This window comes from Gymnoscopelus braueri (assembly GCF_963280865.1).
Source record: "Gymnoscopelus braueri genome assembly, chromosome: 17".
Taxonomy (NCBI): Eukaryota; Metazoa; Chordata; class Actinopteri; order Myctophiformes; family Myctophidae; genus Gymnoscopelus; species Gymnoscopelus braueri.
In genome coordinates this window covers 49,033,474-49,053,092 of record NC_137617.1, presented here as the reverse complement: position 1 = coordinate 49,053,092, position 19,619 = coordinate 49,033,474, and the positions used below count along the sequence as shown (strand labels likewise).

General features: G+C 42.9%; 2 protein-coding genes across 2 annotated transcripts in view; both read left to right on the top strand.

Annotated features, from left to right (window-relative positions):
* Positions 1–19,619, top strand: part of LOC308105249 (uncharacterized protein) — a 319,910-nt gene that overhangs the window by 286,587 nt on the left and 13,704 nt on the right. The window lies entirely within an intron of this gene.
* The window catches only part of arhgap27 (Rho GTPase activating protein 27), an 83,632-nt gene continuing 68,951 nt past the window's right edge, over positions 4,939–19,619 (top strand). The window contains exons 1-4 of the mRNA XM_080455891.1: positions 4,939–5,038; positions 5,667–5,802; positions 6,906–6,979; positions 7,155–8,007. Of these exons, the coding sequence (XP_080312017.1) occupies positions 7,192–8,007 (816 nt within the window). The 5' untranslated portion in view covers positions 4,939–5,038; positions 5,667–5,802; positions 6,906–6,979; positions 7,155–7,191. The remainder of the gene's footprint in view (positions 5,039–5,666; positions 5,803–6,905; positions 6,980–7,154; positions 8,008–19,619) is intronic.

Sequence of the window (19,619 nt, the reverse complement as noted above, 5' to 3'; positions counted from 1 at the left end):
TCGGCTATTTTCAATGTATACAGTATACGATACATGCCGCCGTTTATGTTGATGCTGATGCCTCAAAAAAATCCAAATTAAAATAAATTGATTGGGAAAAAAAACTGTGATATGTCTTCTTTTATATTCCTGAACCGATTATCTGACAAAGGACACAATCGTTCAGAAATAGTTTGTTTACAAGCTGTCCAGCCGGCTGCCATAGACTTCAATATATTTCACCAAACTTCCGGTTCCAGTTTTGGCTCCCATGCCATGTCCCACATAGACATATAAAGGGTAGGCAGGTTTCTGAACTGTCCATAGCCCTCCAATGAGACACAGCATTACTGAGTAGACAACGATAGGCTATATGCACAGCAGCCATTTTGGACAGAAATTGGGCCTCTTCCTTACTTCCAATCACAGGTGTTACCAATGACAACTAATGAAGGCTCTGTTCCATTCTGGTCAAACAGAGTCAGTGTTCTGATATTGTGCATGTTGGCTCACTGGTAATCTCTCAAGAACAGATTCTGCTCTGCGTTGGAATCTGTCGTGAAGGTTCGTCATAACGTGTACACACTGGGCTACAAGTGGGCGTGCCTTCAGATCAGGAAGCAGGCCGCGCTTTACCCAATCAAATGTAGTGGGCGGGATTTACGTGTCCGCCGAACCTTCCCCACTCGAAACCAACCCTAACTAATTTAACAATAGCGTCCGCGGAGCAGACAAAACCACGAAAAGATATTCACATTTTAACTTGCTCTTTTATCATAGAAACAAGTGGGCTTATAACCAAAACGATCCATGTTCTCTGGGAGAAGTGGTGTTAGTGTTCTGTGTAGAAATATTGTTAGTGGGAATGAAAACATAGTCGCACCACCGGAAGTGAAACGCTGAAGGCAGACCAAAACCCCGGTTTCCTTGCGCACGGGTGCTCCGTCGTCATTGTCCCAGAGCCAAGTGAGATAATACAAACAGCAGAGGGCGCTGTTTTTCCTTCTCATTTGGCTTTGGGTTCCCAGATTGACTCACTGGAAACGCTCTGCTACACCAGTGGGTCTCAAAGTGTGGACCAGGGACCAGGGACGTGCTGGCCACTGGGAAATTCGGGAAAATTCCAGAACGGCCGCACCATTTACGGGCCACCAGACGGCCGGTGGGCCACCCAATTAAAAAATAAAAATAAAATCTTTCTTTTATAAAAAAAAATTTTGCTCCTGTTTTAGGATTATTACGGTAATTTCCGGGTCGCGCGGCCCAATTAGTAGTTACGTTACTGTTGGGCTGGGACGTTTTTCAGCAGTGGCGTAATTTACATAGGGTTGTTGGGTTAAAACGCCCCCCCCCCCCCCCGTTGACAAAACCACCCCCCCCCCCCCCCCCCGTTGACAAAACGGTGGGCCGGTTCGGAAAATCCCAGAACAAAATTTTGGTCCCAGCACGCCCCTGCCAGGGACCCTCATGGTTCCTTGAGGGGGTTCAAAATGTCCCCTTACAGGTGTGTAACTCTGAGAGTGTACAAATGGAACCAAATGGACCCTTACGGGTCCATTTGGTTCCATTTGTACACTCAGAGTTATAGTGGTCCTCCTTCAAATGAGAACCACTGTGCTACACTAAATGGAACAGAGCCTTCATTAGTATCATTGTTAACGCCTGTGAAGGAAGTAAGGAAGGGACCCAATTTCTGGCCAATATGGCTGGTGTGCATAGAGCCTATTGTGCAGTTTGAGCATTACTAAGTATGAAGATATAATGGTTGAAAGTGGGTGTAGTGCAACTTTAAAGTACAAGCAGCAATGCCACACGATAGAGATGCCCTTACAGGACTTGTAAGGGTCCATTTGGTTCCTCCTAACTATCAATCATTGAGCTGGGGACCCCGTGGAAACCCCCCAAAGACCCCTGAGGGTCCCAACAAACAACCAGTAAAACCACAGCAGAGCACTGGCCTGGGGGGGGGGGGGGGGGTAATGATTATCATCAAAGGATGGCACAAGGTATCTTTGTCCATTGGTTCTGTGGTTGTAGTGTCATAGGACATCAGTATTTGGGGACATTTTGGACATTAAACGAGTCCAAATATGTCCCAGTTGTTTCTGCAGGTTCATTAGGTTAGGGTGAGGGAATGAATGAATGAAAGAATAAATGGAAGAATTAATTAAACGAGAGAGAGTGTGTGTGTGTGTGTGTGTGTGTGTGTGTGTGTGTGTGTGTGTGTGTGTGTGTGTGTGTGTGTGTGTGTGTGTGCGTGTGCGTGCGTGCGTGCGTGCGTGCGTGTGCGTGTGCGTGTGTGTGTGTGTGCTTGTACATCTGCTATTTTCAGATTATTTTTGTACATTTTAAAACATGTGAAATGGGACATTCTACATAATGACTACTTTTACTTTTGGTACTTTAGTTTTTTTTGTTAAAAAGGTTAAAGTACTATATTGTGATAGTAATCATTGCTACAGAGCGTTTGTTTGGTCACATGGTCTCTCCAGCTCTTTAGTAAACAGAATATAGTACATTTTCAGGTAGGTGACAAAATGTAAGCCAATCAGGAGAGAGCACTGAAAATGCATTTTCTGTTTAATAAAGAGCTGGAGAGACATGGGAGACTCCTTTTACTGAATGAGGCTGCAATGAGTAGGCTACTATCAGAATATAGATAGAGCTATTTATCAATCAGGAATCAATTGTCATAAACTGGTGAGAAAAAGGGCATAAAAAGATCCAGATATCTACTTATATACACAGCATAAGACCAACCGTTACAGTACAGTATATGTACATGAGGTTAAGCATAAGGTGCCAAAGTGCTAACACATTGGTTGGTCCACATACTGTACCGGCAACTCCTCCACAGGAGCCTATGTCAGTGGTTCTCAACCTGTGGGTCGAGACCCCCAGGGGGGTCCCCATGTGATTTGGGGGCGGGTCCCCAGATGACAGCATGAGGTGACAATGTAAGGACTTTTAAGACCTTTTTAATACCTCCAAACCACCAAATTGCCGAATAATATAAGAAAAAGGCAAAACGTGTGAAAATAGCAGATCTACAAGCTCACAACGCCTCGTATAGCGAGGCGTTGTGAGCTTGTAGATCTGCTATTTTCACAATGTTTATCTGTGGAACCGAGTCAAACTAAATGTCATGCCTCAACTCCTACATCCCAAGTGCTTTATGTCAGGGTATAGGGGGGGTCCCCACTCCCCACTCCAAATATGATTATTTTGGGGGGCCCCCACTCCAAATATGATTATTTTGGGGGGCCCCCAGTTCAAATGTGATTATTTTGGGGGGCCCCAGTTCAAATGTGATTATTTTGGGGGGGCCCCCAGTTCAAATGTGATTATTTTGGGGGGGCCCCCAGTTCAAATGTGATTATTTTGGGGGGGCCCCCAGTTCAAATATGATTATTTTGGGGGGTCCCCAGTTCAAATGTGATTATTTTGGGGGGGCCCCCAGTTCAAATGTGATTATTTTGGGGGGCCCCAGTTCAAATGTGATTATTTTGGGGGGGCCCCCAGTTCAAATGTGATTATTTTGGGGGGGCCCCCAGTTCAAATGTGATTATTTTGGGGGGGCCCCCAGTTCAAATATGATTATTTTGGGGGGTCCCCAGTTCAAATGTGATTATTTTGGGGGGGCCCCCAGTTCAAATGTGATTATTTTGGGGGGGCCCCAGTTCAAATGTGATTATTTTGGGGGGGCCCCCAGTTCAAATGTGATTATTTTGGGGGGGCCCCAGTTCAAATGTGATTATTTTGGGGGGGTCCCCAGTTCAAATCTGATTATTTTGAGGGGGGTCATGGCCTGAAAAGGCTGAGAACCACTGGCCTATGTCACCAAAGTTCTCATAAAATGAAATGCTTTATGGATATTGTCAGAATTGCGTTGCTAGGGAACAGTTCAGGTTTATTTCCTGCCAGCTACCCACTGATATTCACAAACCATGCAAACAGGAAATAAACTTTGACCCAAAATTATATTTTGTATATATTATGTGAAAAAAGTCGTCGATATGAAGAAACTGTAGGTCATGGTTAATGTTAGACTTCCTCTCTGTATGTCTTCCTGTGTGACACACACACACACACACACACACACACACACACACACACACACACACACACACACGGTGGTGAACAAAGTACTCACATTTTTTTTTACTTAAGTAGAAGTATCGATACTGCAATGTAGAAATACTCTGTTACAAGTAAAAGTCCGGAATTAAAAATTTACTTGAGTAAAAGTACAAAAAGCATTAGCATCAAAATGTACTTAAAGCACCAAAAGTAGAAAGTACTCATTATGCAGAATGTCCCCATTTCACAAGTTTTAAAATGTATAAAAATATTTTGAAAATAGCCGATCTACAAGCTCACAATGTGTCACATGGCGACGCATTGTGAGCTTGTAGATCGGCTATTTTTAAATGGCCGAAATGTATATAGGGCAGAAGTGGTTAATGTATGTTTTGTAATAATAATCAAAATCTACAAAGTAACTAGTAACAAAAAGTTTTCAAATAATTATGGTGGAGTAAAAGTACAATATTTGCCTCTGAGATGTAGAAGTAAAAGTACTGGAAATTGGAAATAATCCAGTAAAGTAAAAACACCTCAAAATTGCACTTAAGCACAGTACTTGAGTAAATGTACTTAGTTTACTTGGTTACTTTCCACCACAGCGCGCGCACACACACACACACACACACACACACACACACACACACACACACACACACACACACACACACACACACACACACACACACACACACACACACACACACACACACACACACACACACACACACACACACACACTCACACACACACACACACACACACACCAGGAACTGAGAGAGGGTTATGCGAGTAGCGGCATGAAACCAAACCATGTGACATGACAACTCAATAAGTCAGGTTTTATTGGGCTGACAACATAGTGTCATCATCATGGCTGAATGGAAGAGCCAACGGTGAGACACAAACACAAGTCTGGATCTTTCCAAAGGAAATAGAGGATATCTCTGTAACACTGAAGATTCACACACTAGAGGTATGTATGTATACATACAACTCCTGGCAGCACAACTTACACATAATTATTGTCATAACTCAGGTTATATCAGTGTGTTTATATAGCCTATAGCCAAGGGGCAATGAACTCTGACGTGTACTGTATATTCCAGTGACGGTTCTTTGATTGTTTTTATTGTCAAATAGTGTTGATTTAAATGATCAAAGTAAACCTTGAGTTCTGCTATCGTGTAATGGTGCAAGGTTTTGTTGTTGTGTTGTGTTGTGTTCAGTAGTGGAAAGTAACTAAGTACATTTACTTAGGTACTGTTCTTAAGTACAATTTTAACGTATTTGTACTTTACTTGAGCGTTTCCAATTTCCAATACTTTAACTTCTACTCCACTACATCTCAAAGGCAAATATTGTACTTTTACTCCACTCCATTATTTGAAAACTTTAGTCACTAGTTACTTTGCAGATATAGATATACAGATATACATTATTACATTATTACATTACAAACATACATGAACCACCTTATCCCTATTTTGCACGTATAGGCTATTTGAAAATAGCAGATCTACAAGCTCACAACGCGAGGGACTTGCTGTCAAGTTGCCACGCAAACCAACATGTGTACATTTTGTTTCTCTGCTGCGCTATAGGAATAAGAGAAGTGCATGTTTCTGTGGCTGATTCACGGGCTGCCAGAGGGCCTTATATGGAGCTGTGATTCCAACGTGACTGCGTTGAGGTGATGTTCTGTCACAGCTTGCTGCAGCAGGCTTCCTGTTTTGCGGGGTGAGGGTTTTTTGAGCGTCACTGCCTGCTCCTCGTGGGTCTGTGACACTCACTCGGCTTATTTGTTGTCTAGCAGAAAACCCTGCTTCCCCTGGTCTGTGAGAGTCAGGTTATAAGTTGTCTAACAGAAAACCCCAAGCCACCTCCCTGGGACTCGACAACAGCACATTTACTGTGGGACATGAGTTCATTTGTGTCTTATAAACAGGGTTGCCAGGTCTGCTTATTATAATTCCCCCGCAAGATTTGATTTGAAAATAGCCGATCTACAAGCTCACAACGCGTCGCATCGCAACGCGTTGTGAGCTTCTAATGCATTCTATTCTATTATAATGTCAGAACTTCAGCACTCCAGAAGTACAAGCAGAAAAGTAGCATTTTATTTGATATGGGTGGAAGTGAGCTTTAGAGTAGTGTCAAAACCTCTGCCTCTGAAAATAACAGTACACTAGAGCTGACATTTAGAGCTGTCTGCTGATATTTACAACTGATAAACACATGGTACACACATTGTAAGAAAGCAGATACTTCTCCGGTTAGGAACACAACTATTTTGTTTGTCTTCTATCAGCTGACGTAGATATCAGCCAGCCATTGTTAATGTCCTGTCTGGCTGGGTTGAACTTTCAACCCAACGTGGGCCGATTTTGTAGTTTTGCTTTCCAGTTCAGGTTAAAAAACTACAACGGGGTAAACGCATGGCATGACCTTATAATACACCGTGATGTATCTAACACACCCATTTATTAATTTGATTGAATTTAACTGCGGCTCACTAGCCTGCCATGATGTTTATATGCTGTAGTGTAGACTGATCTGAAATGGAAAACAAACAAGCTTGTTGCATCGCGACACATTGCGAGCTTGTATTTATTGTCAAATAGTGTTGATTTAAATGATGAGTTCTGTTATCATGTGATGTAATGGTGCAAGGTTTGGTTTTGTTATGCTATGTTTTGTTGTGAGGGACATGCTGTAGTTGCTGCAAAAATCAAATGTTGTTTCGTGTGCGCTATAGGAATAAGAGAAGTATGGTACATATTATGTTATGGGTCAACAGGTTATAAGTGTTAATCCCACCAATTTCCCCTCCTTCTTTCCAGCTCCGAGATGCCTTCCCTCTGCCTATGACTGTGACAGGTGATCACAGAGGTGACCGTGGCAGGTGATCACAGAGGTGACCGTGGCTGGTGATCGCAGAGGTGACCGTGGCAGGTGATCACAGAGGTGACCGTGGCTGGTGATCGCAGAGGTGACCGTGGCAGGTGATCACAGAGGTGACCGTGGCAGGTGATCACAGAGGTGACCGTGGCAGGTGATCACAGAGGTGACCGTGGCAGGTGATCACAGAGGTGACCGTGGCAGGTGATCACAGCGGTGGCCTGGAGGATGGATCTGGTCTCAGTGGAGCATGAATATGAATACACAGCCAGGGACGGCAGTCTGGTATCCATCAAACCCAAGGAGACTTTCATTCTCCTCTCCAAGAACAGCGACCACTGGTGGCGCGTCTGCTCAGACCTCGACTCAAAGCCCTTCTACGTCCCAGCTCAGTACGTGAAGGAGGTCCCGTTGCCCGCCCTGGACCCCCCGGACGATGACCCTAACGTCTGGCAACCCCCCGAGGGTCCGACCGCCGGAGAGCCGACGGTTACGCCGTCGGTGGCGAGACGAGACGACGGCGGGACAGCCGGTGCCTCGAGAGACTCTTTCCGGTTCTCCACGTTCGGATTCCCCGAAAGCCTGCCGGACGTCAAACCCTGGGCACACGCCCAGGCCCCGAGGGCAGGGCAGACCTCTGTCCTGTCTGCAGATGTACCAGGTCACGCTTCCACCCCAGAACCTCAGCATGCTGCCGATCATCAGCTCCTCCCCGGCGCACAACAACCCCTTCCTCCTCTGCAGGGGGCCAGGAGGAACAGTCTCCCGGACCCCCCACTGGATAATAAGAACCATGAAACAGAACTGCCAAGGAGGAACTTGCAGAATCAAATGCACAGACCGGGAGGTGATGATAATAATGTCATCAAGTATACAGTACGCCGTAGCTTCCACACCTATGAGACCATAGCAGACGTAAAATGCCCAGAAGAAGAAGAAGAAGTCCCGCCACTGGTGGTGATGTCAGGGGCAGACTCACGGCAGCAGAGTCTGAATCACAGCACCGACTCGGGCCTTTCTGAGGACTACTGTCCTGAGAGCCAGGTGAGATGTTTATATCACACACACACACACACACACACACACACACACACACACACACACACACACACACACACACACACACACACACACACACACTTTGACTACATTGAGGACTCTAGCAGGAGCACTCGTCCAATGTCACTATGACTATGCATGAAAAAAAGGCTCCAGACACCCCAAAACAAGCTGGTCAGGCTACTGACTTGGCCTTACATCTACAACTCATCTAACCCCTGCTCATTATGGTCGAATGGCTCAGGGTAGAGGACAGAGTACAGCAACTTGCAATGGGCCTGGTCTACATTACACTACACCACAGAGACACCCATGTACCCGTCAAACTACTTCAAAAAACATTAAAGACGCACACAATCACAACACCAAAGGGAGCTCCACCAATCTCTTTAAACCCAGATTCGGCTCAAACAAGGGGTTAAATTTGTTGTTTTACTGCTATGCCACCCAAAATGTGGAACGCCCTACCAACAGTCATGAAAAAATGTGTGACTCCCTACCCTCCTTCAAAACCGCTCTAAAAGAGCACCTACAGGTGTCTGCAATTTGCAACTGGCCACTGTAAGAAGTCTAAGCTTATCACCGTAAATGGACCCCCCCACCCCCCAACTGTTTACTGTACATATTTTCCTTTTTGATTACTACTGTTTATATGACGTTTTTGCATATTAATGTATATTATTGTTTGTCTTTAAATGTTTCGATGAACTGAATAGGCTACACTGGACCCCAATGGAAACAAACAATAGGCTTTCTTGTGTTTATCCTTTTAGCATCCTTGTGTATGAATCTGTACCTCTTGCAAACCGTTCATAAGGTATTCAATCAATCAATCAATCAATCAACTGTAAGCCCCCCCCCCCCCAAAAAAAGGAACCCTTTGGGGGGGAACCACTTTGAGAACCACTGCATAGAACAGGCACCCGGCACATGATAATCAAGCACTGTTGTTACAAGCATACGCCACCAGGGGGTGCAGTAATGTAAAACATGACAACCTAGGTAGTCATTATGATCTTGCTCTATGATCTTGTTTGGTGTCAGTCATGACTCATAATTGATTATATGACCTCGAACCTTCATTTTAATTAATCAATTCGTGAATTGATTGATTAATAAGCAATTTAGTATGCCGTGCTCGGGAAGTAGAACATGGTTTTTGTTTTGTTTTTACTTAGCATCTTAAAACTGAACTGTCATTGAAAGTAGGCCTGGCCTGTCTGTCTGTCTGTCTGTCTGTCTGTCTGTCTGTCTGTCTGTCTGTCTGTCTGTCTGTCTGTCTGTCTGTCTGTCTGTCTGTCTGTCTGTCTGTCTAGGGGTCGGGGTCAAGCTATCGGGCACTCGCTTTGAACGGCCACGCCCCGAGCATGCGGGCACACTGACAGCAGCACTAATGTGTACAACAGCACGTTTATAAACCATGTAGTCATGACTAAGGTCCTCAGACAGAAGAACTAATATATAGAATTATCATAAACGTCTCAAATTGATTACAGATCAGTAACTGTGTTACTGTGTGTTTGGCCCTGCCGTAGGCCTACCGCCTCACAGTTTCCTATAATAACTCCCCTAAAGTGTGAACCTGTCAGGACGGATCATTTAGTGTGTGCCAAGCTCATCAACATATGAATGCCAGGCCGTGCTAATGCATGCCAGGCCCAGTGGGCAGAGGGGGTGCATGTCCTCTCCTCTCCTCTCCTCTCCTCCCCTCTCCTCTCCTCTCCTCCCCTCTTTCCCCTCCCCCCTCCCCTCCCCCCTCTCCTCTCCTCCCCACTCTCCTCTCCTCTCCTCTCCTCTCCTCTCCTCTCCTCTCCTCCCCTCCTCTCCTCTCCTCTCCTCTCCTCTCCTCTCCTCTCCTCTTTCCCCTCCCCCCCTCCCCTCCCCCCTCCCCTCCCCTCCTCTCCTCTCCTCTCCTCTCCTCTCGTCAACTCTTTGATAACAGCAGCTGATCCAACTTCTTTCATTTCTCTGCTTTGGAGACACTTTGAGCGACCATTGAAAACGTATAGGTGTGTAGTATTGTATTCTCCACTGAATCCTTAACTGCCGTCTCCTTATAATAATCCCTATTAGGTTTTTAACGCTTTGTTTTGGAAGAGAGAGAGAGAGAGAGAGAGAGAGAGAGAGAGAGAGAGAGAGAGAGAGAGAGAGAGAGAGAGAGAGACCTGACAAACCACTGTGCCAAAGAAAGTCCAAAACAGGTTCCAAACAGGTTGGATGGGATGGCTTGGCTGGGGACTCCCTCTTTCCCATGTGTTTCGCCCAGGTGGGCGTGGTTTTGAGGTTAGGTACATGGCAGTGGTTCCCACAGTGGGTTGCAGACCCATTTTTATGAGTCGCGACTCGCAAGTAAATATCCCTTGTTTTACTTCTTATTTTTAAATATATACATATTTCAATTTATTTTCAATTTATTTTTATTTATTTTTCACAATTAGGCCTATTTCTTAACATTTATTTTGTTTATAAATTCCATAAAGAATATTGTAAAAAACTTTAGAAGTATGAAAATAGCAGATCTACAATAAACGCGTTGTCAGCTTGTAGATCGGCTATTTTCACTAGTTTGGGTCCCGGGAAGACATTAGGCCTACATTTCTCTTTTGGGTCACGACCAAAAAAGTTTGGGAACCACTGAGTTAAGGCATAATATTATCTGTGAGGTTAGGTTAGGCTAACCCTGAAACTTTACTGTCATATTATGACAGTCTTGGCGGAACTTCATCCTGGTTCTGGTACTTTTTCCATTTACAAACAGTACATCTACATGAAAGTTCATATTTCAAATATAAAGTGCTGACCTTATGGCCACAGGTGTTAAAATTTGAATCGGGTGGGTCTAAGTACCTGTATCTTCCGAATTCTTCAATAAAAAGCATTTTAATCCGATCGGTGGCCATTTTCTTCGTATTTTCTCCACGCTTTCAACTACGCTACCCTATCGGTTAAGAGCTGTATTGCACTCTGATACATTATAACTCTATGAGGACAATGGCCGCCGATCGGATTAAAATGCTTTTTATTGAACAATACGGAAGATACGGGTACTTATACCCACCCGATTCAAATTGTAACATCCGTGGCCATAGGAGTAAGCACTTTATATTTGAAATGTGAACGTTTATGTAGACGTATGGGCTGTAAATGGAGAACAAAACAAAACCAGATTGAAGCTAAGCCATGACTGTCAGTCTGTCATGACATGACAGTCATGTTTCAGGACTACGCAAATAGCAGATCTACAAGCTCACAACGAGCTTGTAGATCGGCTAATTTTCACTTGTTTGGGTACAGGGAAGACATTGCATTTCTCTTTTGTCTCACACGACCAAAAAAAGTTTGGGAACCACTGGGTTTTTAAGGCATATTATTATCTGTGAGGTTTTAGGGTTAGGTTTATATAACCACGCCCACCTGGGCGAAACACCAAAGAAAGAGGGAAGTCCCATGCGGCTGCTGCTGCGGGCTTGGCTGGGTTGTACCAAAGATTGTGTGAGAGAGAGAGACACCGAGACAATGAGAGTGAGAGAGAGAGAGAGAGAGCAGTGGTGGAAAAAGTACTCAAATTCTTTACTTAAGTAAAAGTACCAATACTGCAATATAAAAATACTCTATTACAAGTAAAAGTCCAGAATAAAAAATAAAAAATGTACTTGATTAAAAGTACAAAAGTATTGGCATAAAAATGTACTTAAAGTACCAAAAGTAAAAGTACTAAATATTTGAAAATAGCCTATGTATAAAATAGGGCTAAAGTGGTTAATGTATGTTTCATAATATCATAGTTTATATCTGAAAAGTAACTAGTAACTAAAGTTTTCAAATAATTGTAGTGGAGTAAAAGTACAACATTTGCCTCTGAGATGTAGTGGAGTAGAAGTAAAAAATAATGGAAATTGAAAATACTCAAGTAAAGTACAAATATCTCAAAATTGTACTTAAGTACAGTACTTAAGTAAATGTACTTAGTTACTTTCCACCACTGAGAGAGAGAGAGGAAGGAGTTAACCCAGCAACCTGCCACCCATGCAGCCACGCCCCTCCCTCAACACCCTCCCTGCCTTCAGCCTGTCCTGTTCCCCTGGGAAAAGACTTTATTATTATGATGATGAGGAGATGGCACCTCCGCCAGAAACACGACCAAACATGTAGAAACAAAGTCAGTTTCACCATTTATTGAGCCCGCTGGATATAGGAAAGTCGTTCAAAACAAACCCGGGATATCTTCTTTTCTTGACTTGACACGCATTGAGTTCCAGGAGGTTGGTACGTGTTGCCACGCTCGCGCTGCTGCACCTGTTGCCAGGTAGGATAATAATGTAATGTGTGACGCAACAGACTGAGTATCGTAGGAGAAGGACTGAGTTGTTTGTGACATTCTGTCAGTGGTGGAAAAAGTACTCAAATTCTTTACTTAAGTAAAAGTACCAATACTGCAATATAAAAATACTCTGTTACAAGTAAAAGTCCAGAATAAAAAATTTACTCGAGTAAAAGTACAAAAGTATTGGCATCTAAATGTACTTAAAGTACCAAAAGTAAAAGTACTAAATATTTGAAAATAGCCGATCTACAAGCTCACTGTGAGCTTGTAGATCTGCTATTTTCAAATAGCCTAGGTTTAAAATAGGTTTAAAGTGGTTAATGTGTGTTTCATTATATCATAATTTATATCTGAAAAGTAACTAGTAACTAAAGTTTTCAAGTAAATGTAGTGGAGTAAAAGTACAATATTTGCCTCTGAGATGTAGTGGAGTAGAAGTAAAAGTATTGGATATTGGAAATACTCAAGTAAAGTACAAATACCTCAAAATTGTGCTTAAGTACAGTACTTGAGTAAATGTACTTAGTTACTTTCCACCACTGCATTCTGTACAGTTTATAGGTCTTAATATGGACTCCATTTCTCTGCTAGGCTTGGTTATTATTGCAGCTTTAAAGTGGCCATAGTTTACACAGTTTTAGTTATAAGCCTGTATACCTGTTACCTACATATATACAGTGTCTGTGAGTGTGTGTTGTTTGGCTCCAAAACAAACAAGTTGTCTTGATGGGAGCAGTGGTGGAAAGTAACTAAGTACATTTACTCAAGTAGCCCAATGTACAATTTTTTAGTTACTTTTACTACTTTCAATACTTTTACTTGTACTCCACCACATCTCAGAGGAAAATATTGTACTTTTACTCCACTACAGCTATTTGAAAACTTCAGCCACTAGTTACTTTGTAGATTTTGATTATTTTGACAAAACATACATTTACCACTTCAGCCCAATTTAAACTATTTCAAAATAACAGATCTACAAGCTCTCGATGTGTCGCGATGCGACACGTTGACAGCTTGTAGATCTGCTATTTTCAAAATATGTTTATACATTTTTTTTTAAGGCATATGCAATTTGTGAAACTGGAAATTCTGCATGAGTACTTTTACTTTTGAAACTTTAGGTATATTTTGATGCCAATACTTTTGTACTTTTTACTCAAGTAAATTTTGATACCGGACTTTTACTTGTAACGGAGTGTTTCTACATTGCAGTATTGATACTTTTACTTAAGTAAAAAATGTGAGTGTCTTTTCCCACCACTGCCCAAAACAATTTCTCTTGATGGGAGATCTGCAAGTAAGTTCTAGTGATGGTTGCATTTCAACAGTAACATGAACTCAAGGTGTGCAGACTCTGTCTCATTGGAAACAAGACCGCAAGGACTTTCATGAACGACCTGTTAAAAGGAATTATCCTTATCCTGTTAGCCCTGGGGTACTGGGACCCCCAGGGCTCCTTGATGGGGTTCCAACTTCCAAGAGGGTCCCAAAGCTAAATGATTGATATTATTATATATATACACTAGTGTGGTGGTGTTTACTAGAAACACACTACAGTAGTGTGGTGGTGGTGTTTTACCTCACTATGCCTACATACTATGCCTTTTAAATAAGCGCTGAGTATTTTATAGTGTAGATCTGGGGGTCCCAGGTTAAAAACAAATTATATCAAATGTGGGGAGGGGGGAGGGGGGAGGGGGGGGTCTGTGTGGCCTAATGCATATCAAACTGGGGGTCCTTGAAAAACAGTTTGGTGAAGATAATCTGTAGTAGGCTATACCAGTGGTTCTCAAACGTATTTATGTCAAGGACCCCCAAAATATGTATTTTTTGCGGCAGGGATGTTTAAAAAAAAAAGAGCAGATCTGCAAGCTCATAGAGCCTGTAGATCTGCTGTTTTTGAATGGCCAAAGTATAAAATAATGGTTAAATAGTGGTTAAAATGATTGTCACACTATATTAACTACTTTTGCTGGGGACCCCCTGGGAGTGGGACCCCTGGGGGTCCCCGGACCCCACTTTGAGAACCAATGGTGCTGGACAGACCTCCGTGTGTTTCCTCAGTTTTTGCACACGGGGGGGGGGGGGGGGGGGGACAGGACGGGACAGATAAAAAGACCCCCCCCCCCCCCTCCTCACTGTCACTGAGCTGCTGCAACGCAGGCAGCAGCTCATGTGGACACTGTGCAGGGAGCAGGGACCCCTCAAGAGCTGCGATTCTTTCCCCCCACAATGGAGGGCCGTATCGCCATGGTGATGGACCGAGGGGGCGGGGGGGCCCTCACCCACCCTCTCTCTGGCCCCCCTTACCCACCACAGCGAGCCGGGCTTCAGTGCATTGATGCCAACCCTGCTGTGTGAACCGTGTGTGTGTGTGTGTGTGTGTGTGTGTGTGTGTGTGTGTGTGTGTGTATACTTGTGAGGACCAATGGTGTAAAGTAACTAGACAAATTTACTCAAGTACTGCACCAAAGTACAATTTTGAGGTATTTCTTCTTACTTGATTGATTGATTGATTGAAATTTTTATTAGGCAAAAGAATGTAAAACAACACAGTTACATTTATTATGCTTTTGTCTACTTCACTGGAGTATTTCCAATTTTCAATACTTTTACTTCTACTCCACTACATCTCAGAGGCAAATATTGTACTTTTACTCCACTACAGCTATTTGAAAACTTCAGTCACTAGTCACTTGATTATTGATTATTTTTGACAAAACATACATTTACCACTTCAGCCCAATTTAAACTTTGACTATTTCAAAATAACAGATCTACAAGCTCTCGATGTGTCGCGGTGCGACACGTTGACAGCTTGTAGATCTGCTATTTTCAAAATATGTTTATACATTTTTTTAAGGCATAATGCTCACTGCGAGGCGTTGTGAGCTTGTAGATCGGCTATTTTCACAATGTTTAACTGTGGAACCGAGTCAAACTAAATGTAATGCCTGCAATCCCAAGTGCTTGTCAGTTGGTTCACATAATGATTATTTTGGGGGGTCGCGGTCTGAGAAGTTTGGGGGAACCCTTGGTTTAGAGTCTAGTCATCTTTAAACTGCAGATAGAGTCCTGTGGTAAACCCATTGATCTGTTGCTAGAAAGAGTAACTCCTCCTGACCTCCTGACCTTAGCTATGTGCTGCTGTGTCTGACCTCTGGTGACCTCTTGTGTCTGTGGCAGGAGGAGGGGAGGGGTTAATTTTTTACAAGTGAAACCCTGGTTAACATTCCTTACCTGCAGACAGTGCAGTAACAACAGCAGTGGTTGTTTTCAACCTTTTTCATATCGAGGTCCATTATTTATCGGGCATTTGAACCACGGAACCAGCGTTTGATGAGATTTAGACTCTCAGACCCAAGAATATTGTGTTGGATATTCGTTGGGCAACATCTTGTCCACAATTCCATCCATGCTGTATTGATGTTGGTACCAAATAGGAGAGATAACAGGCAAACGTTGATCAAAATAACAATTCTTCTACATTCTCTAATTGTGTTAGACTTCTTGTAAATTAAGTAATGCAGGTGTTTAACAATAATTTAACTCTTGAGAGTGTAAAACTCTTTAACTCTTGAGAGTGTAAAATTGGTTTCATTTTACACTCTCAAGAGTTAAAGATCTGTAAGGGTCCATTTGGTTTCATTTTACACTCTCAAGAGTTAAAGATCTGTAAGGGTCCATTTGGTTTCATTTTACTCTCTGAAGAGTTAAAGGTCTATAAGGGTCCATTTGGTTACCAACTCTCCATCATTTAGCTGGGGTCCTCCTGGAACCCCGTCAAGGACCCCTGGTGGTCCCCGGACCACTGGTTGAGAACCAGTACAGTACAGTACAGTACAGTACAGTACAGTACAGTACAGTACAGTATAGTACAGTACAGTACAGTACAGCTTCCTGTAGCACAGGGGTGATGCAACTTTGATGACGTAGAGGGCCACTATATTTCCACATTCACTCCAGAAGGGCCACCTTGCATATACTGTCTCTCCGTATTTTAACTTTTTTCCACACATGTCACACAAAAGTAGCAAACATAGCCGATCTACAAGCTCAAAATACGTCGCAATGCGATGCGTTTTGAGCTTGTAGATCTTCTATTTTTGCTATTTTTGAATTGGAATCCATAATTTCTCTTTGATGTTTTTGAATTGGAATCCAGAAAAGTAACATTTTTATTTCATTTCAAATGCATTTAGTTATACTTATGTTAACTTTATGAACTTAAATACAAATACAGTAATTAAAGCAGGTCATGTTTGCATGTTTGGAATTGTAAACAGATGAAATCAATAATATATCAGTATTCTGATTATTAAGCTGCGGGCCGCATTAAGTGAAGGTGGGGGCCGCATGATGTGGCCCCCCCAGGGCCGCCAGTTGCCCATGTATGCTTGTAGCAAGCAGGTGAAGTGAATCACATGCCAGTAAACCGCTCTAACAGGTAGCGTGGGAGTTTCTGTACAGGACAGGACAGCTCTCTGTTCCTCTGGCTGTACCTGACACAACACAGCTGTGTCTGGGGGCCACGGGGGGGGGGGGCGGCTGACAGGTGAGCCCATTGTTGGCTACCCGGTGTCACCCCTCCTGCTCCTCCTCCTCCTCCTCCTCCTCCCGTCCTGTTGCTTGTAAAGCTGCCGGTAAGCTCGGGATCGAACTGGGAAGAACCTTCATGTTTTTCCCCAAATGGACACTCTACCTCCTGAGCCATGCTTTTTTTTTTTGTATAGCCAACTGAGCGGCAGTGGTGTAAAGTAACTAAGTACATTTACTCAAGTACTGTACTTAAGTACAATTTTGAGGTACTTTTACTTCACTGGAGTATTTCCAGTTCTCAGTACTTTTCTACTCCACTACATCTCAGAGGCAAATATTGTACTTTTACTCCAACTATTTGAAAACTTTAGTTACTAGTTACTTTTCAGATATAAATTATGATATTATGAAACATACATTAACCACTTCAGCCCTAATTTATACCTAGGCTATTTGAAAATAGTCGATCTACAAGCTCCCAACGCGTCGCGTTGCGACGCGTTGTGAGCTTGTAGATCTGCTATTTTCAAACATTTTAGTACTTTTACTTTTGGTACTTTAAGTACATTTTGATGCCAATACTTTTGTAAGTATTTACTCAAGTCAATTTTTTATTCTGGACTTTTACTTGTAACAGAGTATTTCTATATTGCAGTATTGGTACTTTTACTTAAGTAAAAAATGTGAGTACTTTTTCCACCACTGCTGAGCGGTTCTGTTTATGATCATCCTGATAAACCTACAACATTGACAAGCGGAACCAATTCACACACTGTTGACAAATGGATGTACGATGATGATAATGCTTTAAATGGCACCGCCGCCTGCTGCTCCTCATGCCAAGAGGCACGGCTGGCGAAGTGTGGCCGAGTAAAGGTCTGTGTGATCGTGATGGTGATGTGCCGGCTGGATGGGCCGCGCCCCGGAGTCCCGGGCCGGGGAACGGCCGGCCAGCCGCACCCCGCCCCCTCCGCCCCCCCGCCCCCCCCCCTGACGCTCCACCCCTGGGTAGTACAGTACGGCTCATGTGGTTTGAAATAGCCTGCTTTTTAAAATAGCGTGGGGTTTGTTTGTTTATGAATGGTTTCTATTTGCCAGGCTGAGTCACATGTTGAGAATGTGCCAACGTAAGATTGATTTGCTCTTGATAACGACAACCAGCGAGGTTTTTAAAGGATTAAAAAGAAGTCCCGAGGCGTGGGGCCCTATTAGTACGTTTGAATGAAAAACAAATAGCACAGTCCTCCTGGGTTGATCTACTATAGTGTTGCAATAATGTTCGACATATCGCCCCGGGCCTGTGTGTACATGACAGGTGGAACATCAGCATTTTTCTTGGCACTTGATGATACTCTGCTTAAGCTTTCATTTTGCCTTGTTGTTGATTAACCACTTTATTACAGATCTATGCCAGTGGTTCTCAAACGTTTCAGTCCGCGACCCCCCCGAATAATCATATGCGAACTGGGGACCCCCCCAAAATAATCATATTTGAACTGGGGACCCCCCAAAATAATCATATTTGACCCGGCCACCCTGACAAGCACTTGGAATTGTAGGAGTTGAGGCATTACATTTAGTTTGACTCTGTTCCACTGATAAATATTGTGAAAATAGCTTGTAGATCGGCAATTTTCTAAAATGTTGCCTCTTTTTTGACAATTTGGCCAATGTTTGACCAGTTTTTATTGTATAGTTTGTTGATTACGTTTAACCCCCCCCCCCCCCCAAAAATCCTGACCCACCGGTTGAGAACCGCTGCAACAGCCCGAGATTCGAACCCAGGTCTATATAAAGGGACACATCTTAACCGCTAGCCCTAGAGGGAATTCCCTCTTGGTCAAGGGAAATACAGCATTAGGCATTTTTTCTGCAGACAGAGGCTCTGAGCCAGGCTGATCAGGCAGAATCTGCTGTGTTTGCATTTGTTAAAAGAATGACTTTCACCGTGCGTTGTAAGTCAATGAGGAAACTATTTTAGATTAGCAGCAATGTCTAATCAGTGGGGCGACAGTCAGAGCAAGATATTTTTGCCTATATTTGGACCAAAGTAACTAGACTTCTCAGAAGGTTACTCATACTGTAAAATGGCTCAGGTTTCGCTCTGCTTCAGGCAGTTTCGTTTTTGCTATATTTGCGCCATGCTGTTTGTTGATGTTCCTCTCTGCTTAACGCCTGTCCCTTGTCCAGTGCGTTTATGCCTCTTGTTGTCGCGTAAGGGGAAAGGCGGGCCATAAAGGGCTCTGTACTCGGTGTGCTAGTATTCCCCTCTAGTCTACACCCAATCTCTTCAGCGAAAAGTTGTAGATTTTTGAGTTTCAACCGATGTTCGCCCACCAGAACATGTGGGTTTAATCCATTAAGACCAGTGTTGGGTAAGTTCCTGTATATTTTTCATAGATTACATATTACTTATTACCTACCCTACTTAAGTAACTCGTTACTTAAGTAACTTGTTACCCCATCTGTGTCATTTTAGACTTCTTTGGCTATTCGAAAATAGCAGATATACAAGCTCATAGCTTGTGTGTGTGTGTATATATATATATATATATATATATATATATATATATATATATATATATATATATTTGTACATTATATATATATATATTTGTATATTATATATATATATTATATATGAGCTTGTAGATCTGCTATTTTTTGAAAAAGTTGTGCAAATCTTTGAATATATATATTTTTAAAGCGAACATTTTAACTCCAATATTAG